Raw genomic sequence first — 9,053 nt, 5'->3', positions numbered from 1 at the left:
AATGCTTTCATAGTATTTAATTCTTTGAATTAAATTTCATCTCTATTAATGAATTGAGCGACATGAATATATTAAATATATCATAATAGATTGAATTGTTGACTTTAAAATAAGTTTGTTTCCTTCAATGACATTTCTTGCATCCATGAAATATAAACTTTAGATATGAACAACCAAAATTTAATATTATCCTAGATAATAACTATCTTTAATAACTATCTTTTGTAATACTTACAAGAAGTTGAAACCTTAAATATGTTTTGATATGATTTTATAATAGTTTCTAAATTTATGAGTCTTGGATGTTTTTTATTAAGAGAAAACAGATTTTGAAAGACCCTGAAACCCTTTACATCAAAACCACCCAGTCATAAGAAATAAATGCTAACCAATCACTAGACATAAGCAAAAACATACCACCAGAAACAAGGGGACAAAACCCCAAAGACCTTATAAAGATTTTATTAAATTTTCATTATTTTGAATAGGTCTTGATTAATACTATGCACCTTATGGACAATACTATCAATGGGAATTGAGCCCTTGTCCCTGCTGCGAAGCCTAGTATAAGGCCAAAGAGAAGAACTAGAAGCCAATCCATTGGCGGCAACCACCCTCACAGACTTGACGCCAGCATTAGGAGAATCCGCAGCATCGTTGGAAATATTCTAGATGGCCTGAGCTTGGGATTCAACTGCTTAAGACCTTTAGAGCTATTCTCGATGATAGTCTGTCTTAAAATTGGAGAAACGATAAATTTAAGCTAGTAAATATTACAATATACTTGCCAAGATTGTTTGTGATTATGTTGAAATGTAAATGACTAATCTGATTACAATTATCAATAACTTTACCCTATATAAAGCAACAGATAGAAATACGATGCAATGCATCTCTGATTATCATACTTGTTTTAAATAGCTATTCTTCCAATAATTAGATAAACTCCAAATTATTGGACGAGCGCTTGCAAGGACCTCTGGTATTGTTCCATGTCACCTCCTGATTTGCCTTCTAACATCAGGACAACTTGATCCATGCTTGGCCTCCCATTCTCATCCTTTTGAATGCACAGAAAGCTTACCACAGCTGCTCTTCTCACCTCTTCAACATCCACCTTGTCAGCGATCCTTTTATCCACAATACCGATTGTGTTTCCCTTCTGAATTTGAGCTGCTGCCCAAGTCGGAAAGTAGTACTGAGATTCCTGCACGCTCAAGTCAATATTTCTTCGGCCTGAGATTATTTCGAGCAGGGTCATGCCGAAGCTGTATACATCGACCTTCACTGTTATTGGCAAGCCATAGAGCCACTCGGGAGCCAAATACCCTCTTGTTCCTCTTGTTGATGTTAGTACTCTGCTGAAATCTCTGCCAACAAGCTTTGCCAACCCAAAATCAGCCACTTTTGGAGAGAAATCTGCATCCAGAAGAATATTTTCTGGCTTGATATCGCAATGGATGATGCGATCTCTGCATTCGTCATGGAGATAAAGTAACCCTCTTGCAGTGCCCAAAGCAATTCCAAATCTGGTATTCCAGTCCAGCAGCTTGTCTGCTTCATTAGACTTGTTGGACAAGAAAGAGTCGAGAGACCCATTTTGTATGTACTCGTAAACAAGCATTCTTTTAGAACCCTCTGCGCAGAATCCACAGAGCTTCACCAAATTCACATGATGTATGTTTCCAATAGTGCTTATTTCAGCACGGAACTGCTTTTCTGCTTTTGCTGAAGTCTCCAACTTCTTCACAGCTACAAGTTTATTGCCTGGCAGAGTTCCTTTGAAGACAGAGCCAAATGCTCCCTTTCCCAATTTATGGGAGAAATTGTTGCTCGCAACTTTGAGCTCTTTGTAGGTGAATGTTCTGAGCAATGTTGGTGTGTCCTGCTTCGTGACATTCTCAAGCAGTCTTCGGCGCCTGCGCTGAATAAAGCGTGCACCAATTAACAGAATACCCAAAACGACAACACCCAGAGGAATTGAAATGGTAAGTGCAACTACTCTGCTGGTGCTTCTCCCTGCATTGGTTGACAACTGTGACACATCGGAAGCAGCCAATCGAATGAACAAGAGCTGGCCATCAGAAGAAATAGCCTTCTCTCGCATGCTTAACAGATCGCCAAACAACAATTTACAAACAGCAGAATTTGAATCAGCGAAAGAAAAAGCCGTGCAGGAGCAATTGTTGAGACAAGCAGTTTTGCATCCTCGTAGAGTAGAGTTTGACATAATTTGAAAAGGCTCTTCATCAGACAAGGACTTATCAATGACTTGGAGGAAACCATCGATAGTGCCATTAATGGAGGAGCAGTTTAATGGAGTACGCCGAACACAACCGCTTGACCACCAGTCATGAGAATTCCAGGCAGAAGCGTCTCTTGGGTGGAAGCCTTCCACGCATCTGCATGACTGAATGTTTTCTTGGGTGAAACACACTCCATAAGGCCCGCATATACCATACACGCCACATCTTAATTGGGGTTGAAACCAAATCACATTCCAGCTATTGTTATTCACCCAATAGTAGACTGATAGCTCGCCTTTCCAGTTGACTCTCACCATCATTGTACCAGCCTCGGGTGCAAGCTTATATGTGTAATACATTCTTGTGGGAGAGAACACTACGAGTTCCTCCTTCAAAATGGAATAAGATGGAGACCCTGGCAAAGTGGCGAAGTAGCTACCGGTCCATTCTCCCGTACTGTAATATGAAACACCATTTTTATACCGCAGTAAAACGTCAGTTTTACCAGAGGATGGATTCATTTGTTCAAAGAAGGGCCCAGGCGCTGGATCCACCGAACTCTTCCAGGAGGTTATTTTCATGCCCTTCCAAAACTTCATGGTAGGCAAAACTGTATCTGTGGGATTTGCAAAGCTCTCCCACACAATCTCAGAGGTGTTTTGGGTGCCTAAAAGAACAAAATTACCAACATCGAGTATCGAAGCCCTCGATGCCTTTGTTTGCTGAGTATTATTACTCGACCAAATGACTTTTCCTTGCAAATCAGAGACAGTGAGATAACCAGTTGAAGAGAGCGTAAAAACGCCAGGCATGTCTCTGACAGGAGTCTCCCTGTTAGCCACCCAAACGATGGTCTTGTCAGGGATTTGGGCATTCCAGATGCCAACATACCAGTTTATGGCTCCGTTGGGACTAAAAAATCCCAGTTCAAAAATGCCGTTCTTTGAGATGATGGTCTGTTTTCCCCTCAGAGAATCCCCCAAAGAGAGGGTGTCTCCCCCATCGACAAATAAATCGCAACTGTGGTTGAGAATAAGCATAGCGAGAGCTAACATGAAACGTTTCAAAAAGTTGAATGCTAAACGATCCATTTTCTTTCGGCTATAATTTATTTCTCCTAGTTGCAGATGCCTAGTAATGGAAGAAATATTTATGTGTGGCCAAGAGGTAGATTTTAATGAGATATTAAATAGATCAACTACTTTTGTTTACTTTGGAAAATTACTCATTCTTAGCCGGGAAGTTGTCTCACGCCTCAAAAATTACTCTGGTTTTCCTTTTCAGTTGCCATGTTTTTGAGTCGCCCATTTTAAGAAACATCCATTGAACCCAAATCAAATCGGTTTCTAATATCAATTCAAGGGCAAATCCCATTAAGACTTCGACGGTAGATTAACTATCCTCCATAGTTGTCACCTATCATATTTGTTTCACACTTTACGAGTCTGAATTCCATAAACCATGCCATTTGCCGGTGTAAAGTTTTCAAACTACTTTTGTTGACTTGAAAAATTACCATTTTGAATAGATTTCAGAGACGAATCTCCCAATGTCACACCACCATATTCAATACTATTGGAAATAAAAGATTCGACTTGTCGCATATACATAGCCCATGTCTTGGTGGCAGGTGACTATTGGGGTCACCTTCACGAGTGATGTCTCTTCTTCCCGTCATTATATGCGTTCTTTTCGATGAGTCTTTTGTATGTTGCCAAGACTCACATCTTACATCCACCAAAAAGGACACAGACAAATAATAGTTAAAAACAGTGATAATATAAATTTTATTTTAATCACTAAAGAAGTCAAGAATGATCATTTATCTAGAAATCAGCTATAATCAATAACATGGATTGTGGAGATCCGATAAATTTAATTAAACAAAAAGATAGTAAAAATTGGTAATAATATAAACTAGCACTTTTACCAAAAGGAGGTGCAATGGTTGCCCAATAGTAAAATATGCTTTATACTTTGAAAAATATATTAAAAGCAGAAATATTTATGCATTGAATTATTTAAAAATTAATATTTCTATGAGATGATTATTTTTATAAATGAACATGAATAACACATTCAATATTATTTAATTATTTATTTATTTATCTAATATCAAATTTAAAGTTATTTTATCATTTTATTTATATATATCCATAATTATTTATATTTATATCTAATTGCACCCTCAGCTAATATCCTAAGCATCGTAGAACCATAACCTTAACCTTAATTCTAGTTGTAATTGAACTCAATTTATTTGTAAGGTCTAGCCCTAACCCTAACCCTATTTTAACTTTAATCCTATATGAACAATAATTAAACCATTTATAGTCAAATCATGGATGAAACCCCAGTTGCCAATTGTCGAATCAAACCGAATTCATACAATAACACATATGTATAGGACGTGAGCAATGAACCAATGCACCGTGTCGACAACCCTTTTCGAGCATCCTTATCCGCAAAAGGGTTTCCACAGAGGCTATGTAAATCGGTTCGCTATTTTGGCTAACATCTCTGGGACTAAGGAACCTAGCAGGATTATATCTCGGATAGGTGATCAAGAAGCCTTCTTTGCAAAAACTAAATATTCTATGGTTGATACGGTTAGGGCTCCCCCTCCTCTTTGTAAGGGTTGGGATTGGGATTAGCATTTGGTGTGCCGCAGAAACAACAGAGCATCAGGGCAACCAAACTACCTTAAGTGGAATCCCAATCATTGTCGAGAGGAGGGTTTTGTAAAACCTAGCCAATCAAAGATTTTCTCTACTCCTCAATCAGTGGGTAAATTATCAAAGATCATGATCTCCCCGAACCGTCACCCTTTCATGAATAATTCCATTTTAGAGGAGGTTAAGCATCATAAGTCAATTTTACCCTCAAATCCTCTAGCTAACCCTAATAGGTTGGTATTGATATTGGCACCCATACTTAGGTAAGATATCAAATGCATTGCAATGACCGAATGATCTTTGCTCGGTGGAGAGGTTGGGGGATCCCATCGGATCAAATTGCTAACTAGGTGTAGGCTTCTCTCAAGAACCAGGTAAAAATTGATATCCTTCTTGACAATTTCTTAGCTATTGAATGTGGTAATCAGAGTTTGAGAAATTCTTTGCTAAACGGGGATATATTAACAATCAATGGTCTAGGGTTTGATTACCAAGAATGGCAACCCCTCTTTCTGCCATCTCAATTCAATTCCTGTATGGTTAACAAAGCAATTTCACTTGATAATTTCCCTCTAGAATTGCGAAATAATGAGTTTTTAAGAATAATAGGAAACAAAATAGGCAAATTTGTAGAAGTTAAGAAATCAGCCCTAAGCTTCTTTAACCAGCTTTTGATTGTTAATATGAATATTAATATTAAATCTTTAGAGCCCATAATAGTGAAATGCGACAAGTTCTGCTTAACCCTAGAACTACCCTTTTATAATGGTTCTTTCGAAGATACTATGCCGAGGAAGATCCCCTCTGAGAAACCTTTCACCAAACTGGTCCTCAAATCTAATTGCGCCCCAATCAGATTTGTGGAAGGAGGGGGTTTTACCTTTGAAAGCTATCTGCCTAATATTAACCCTAATCATCTTACCACTGACCTATGCCCTCACAGCTCTCCTATTAAGATATCTAGCCCCCCTCTTCCTCCTTTGCCATCTATTAATCCACATATAGCTGCCTCATTTCTTGGGGATTGAGACCTAGAAGAAATTGAAATCAGTGAGATGCTCCCTCAGAAAGAGTAGCTCAGATTGTCTAAATTGCCTTCATCTTGCTCTCTCATCCCTCCAGAAAGGTTGAGCCCCTCGAGATCTTCCCCTTTAAGGGTATTCACCTCCTCCTCTGTGCAATCAAAGAAAGATAGTCTTCTCCCGAATCCAGGTATGGCATCCGTCCAAGGTCAACCAATCTCTCAAGTCTCAAGTATGGAGGCCTTGGAGGTGACAGATGTCTACCCTCCATCTTTGAATGATGTTTCAGAGTCATTTACAAAATCTGAGAGTGATCAAGTTGCTAGGGAAGTTAACATCATTTCCAATTTTGTAGGCGAAGAAATAGTTAACGACCTTATGGATCAATTGGTGGATGAAATTTGTGATGATGATGAATTGGAAAGACAAAGGGCTCTCTATGTCAAAAATCTAGTGGATATTGCCAGAGTCGACTTAGAAACAGATGAACTTCTTATAGCAATAGACAACTTAGAAAATGACAACCCAAACACTCTAGGCATTCTCAGCTCTGATATAAGAAAAGATTCTCTTGACTATGCTAAATCAGTAAGAAAACGGGTAGGAGATCCCTTGCTGAACTAAGATCAAAGGCTGGAGAAGCGAGGGGTCAGTCTAAAATATCTAATCTTTTTAATGCAAGGGAGGGGAAGTTCCTCCCCACAGAGCCATGAAAATAATTACATGGAATGTTAGGGGTCTGAATGCCCCTAACAAACAGTGCATCTTAAAGTGTTGCATCTCTGAATCTAGACCAGACATAATTTTAATCCAAGAAACTAAAATGAACTCCTCTGAGATTCTTATTTTTTAGAAAAAGTTAGGCATTAAAAGCTAAAGCATTCCCCTACCATAAGGGCCTCAGGGGGTTTAGCTATCATTTGGGACTCTAGTTTCATCTCGTTTACACCTTTAGAGATTAAGCAAAATTGGTTAGGAGGAGAAGTTGTAAGCTATAAATATAACCTTAGGTTCAAATTGATTAACGTTTATGGCCCTATCCAAAATAGGGATAAGGCTAGGGTGTGGATGGAACTTGAGCTTTTCCTTAGAAGCTTCCCAAATGATGTATGTATCATTGGTGGAGACTTCAACACTATCACCAAGATTGCAGACAAAAGGGGAGGGAGTGACAAACTCCCTCCAGCGGCTGTAGATTTCAATCATTGGATCAATAGGAATTCCCTGTTGGAAATCCAGATGGCAGATAATACCTTCACCTGGAACAATAGAAGGTCTAGTTTCTGTAACATTGCTGAGAAATTAGACAAGTTATTTACCCATGGGGGGCTCTCAGAGCTTAGTTACTCCTTGAATGCAGAGCCTCTCCCTTTATCAGGTTCTAATCATTTTCCACTCCAACTAAATTTATTATCTAACCACTCTCCTAATAAATGCCCCTTCAAATTTGAGAGCATGTGGTTCAAAGATGATAACCTTTTAAACTTAATTGACAATTGGTGGAGAAGCTCTGTCTTCTCAGGCTCGAAGATGTTTATTGTTGCAAGTAAGTTAAAGCTTATCAAAAGGAAGCTCCTAGAATGCAACCGGATTAGTTTTGGCAATATTTTTGATAACAAACTCTTAATTGAAAATGATCTTAAGATTGTTAACATGGAGGTTCTTGAGAAGGGAATGGATGAACATCTCTTCCTTAAGGAAAAGGCTCTACTCTCTAAGTATGAAAATATTTTGTCTTATGAGGAAATCTTCTGGAAACAAAAATCAAGGGAGACCTGGTTGAGTGAAGGGGACCAAAATACTAAGTTTTTCCACAATAGCACCAAGCAAAGGCGAGGGGTCAGTCGAAATTCTAAAATCAAGAACTGTCAGGGCTCCATCTTGTCTGAACCGGATGATGTTGCCTCTGAGGAAGTAAGGTTCTTTGATAAAATCTTAAACAATCCTGAAGGATCCAACCTTAGGGACCAACTCAATATCATCAAGAATCTTCCAAAACTCATTAATGACGATCACAATAAAATCCTGTTAAAAAAATTATCTGTGGAGGAGGTTAAATCTATCCTTATGAAGATGAATTCAGATAAGGCTCCGAGTCTGGATGGCTTCCCCACTAGCTTCTTCCAAAAAAACTGGGGTTTTATGGAGACAGAGATCATGGATGCCTTAGAAGGTGTTAGGAACTCTGGTAAGATTCTCAAAGAACTCAACAATACCTTCTTAGTTCTCATTCTCAAAAGAGAAAATCCTGAAAGCTTTAATGACTTCTGACCAATAGCCCTTTGCAATACTCTATATAAATTCCTTACCAAAACTCTAGCAGCTAGACTTCAAAATCTGCTCCCCATTATCATCAGTGTAGAATAAATAGGCTTCGTAGCTGATAGATTTATCTATGATGGGGTTATTATAGCCCAAGAGGCCATTCATTCGGTCTTGCTCAACAAGGCTCCAAGCATGCTAGTCAAATTAGACATTAGTAAAGCTTATGAAAAAGTTGATTGGTGCTTCCTATGTAAATGCTTGGAGGCCTTTGGATTTTCCAAATCCTAGATCAACCTAATCTTTGAATGTATTTCCACCCCTAAATTCTCTATTATGGTTAATGGTTTGCTAGAAGGTTTCTTTAGAAGCTCGAGAGGACTCAAGCAAGGAGATCCAATGTCCCCCTTCCTCTTCATCATCATGGCTGAAGCTCTTGGTAGATCCATTTCTAAAGCCAAAGAGGAGGATGGGATCCAAGGTATCCCCATCACCAGCGGCCTCCCTCCTTTCACCCATCAGCAATTTGTTGACAAAACAATGTTTTTTGGGCAAGAAAGTGTGAGAGAAGCAAGCGCCTTCAAAGGCATCCTCGAGTCCTATATGTTAGCCTGGGGTCAAGAGGTGAATCCGGCTAAATCTATTGTTTTTATGTTTAACATAGATCCCACTTTAGGAAAGGAGATCTGCAATGTCCTGGAGATTAGTCAAGGTACCCTCCCTTGTAAATATCTATCCATTCCCCTTGACAAGGGGAGGAGACCCTCAAAATTATGGGACAACTTGGTGGATAAAATCAAGTCTATGATTAACTCATGGAAAGGAAAATGGCTCTCTTCTACGGGTAG

General features: G+C 38.9%; 1 protein-coding gene across 1 annotated transcript; it reads right to left on the bottom strand.

Moving 5' to 3' along the window:
* Window positions 1-511: 511 nt before the first annotated feature.
* Window positions 512-3,389, bottom strand: LOC131032367 (G-type lectin S-receptor-like serine/threonine-protein kinase At2g19130). The gene has a single exon (XM_057963315.2). It carries the CDS (start codon window positions 3,335-3,337, stop codon window positions 953-955), a length of 2,385 nt encoding a protein of 794 aa, XP_057819298.1. The 5' UTR covers window positions 3,338-3,389; the 3' UTR covers window positions 512-952.
* Between the last annotated feature and the right edge of the window lie 5,664 nt (window positions 3,390-9,053).

The sequence above is a fragment of the Cryptomeria japonica genome, chromosome 8 (genome assembly GCF_030272615.1).
Source record: "Cryptomeria japonica chromosome 8, Sugi_1.0, whole genome shotgun sequence".
NCBI lineage: Eukaryota > Viridiplantae > Streptophyta > Pinopsida > Cupressales > Cupressaceae > Cryptomeria > Cryptomeria japonica.
The sequence above is the reverse complement of the archived record's forward strand: the minus strand, read 5'-3'. Positions and strand labels throughout refer to the sequence as shown.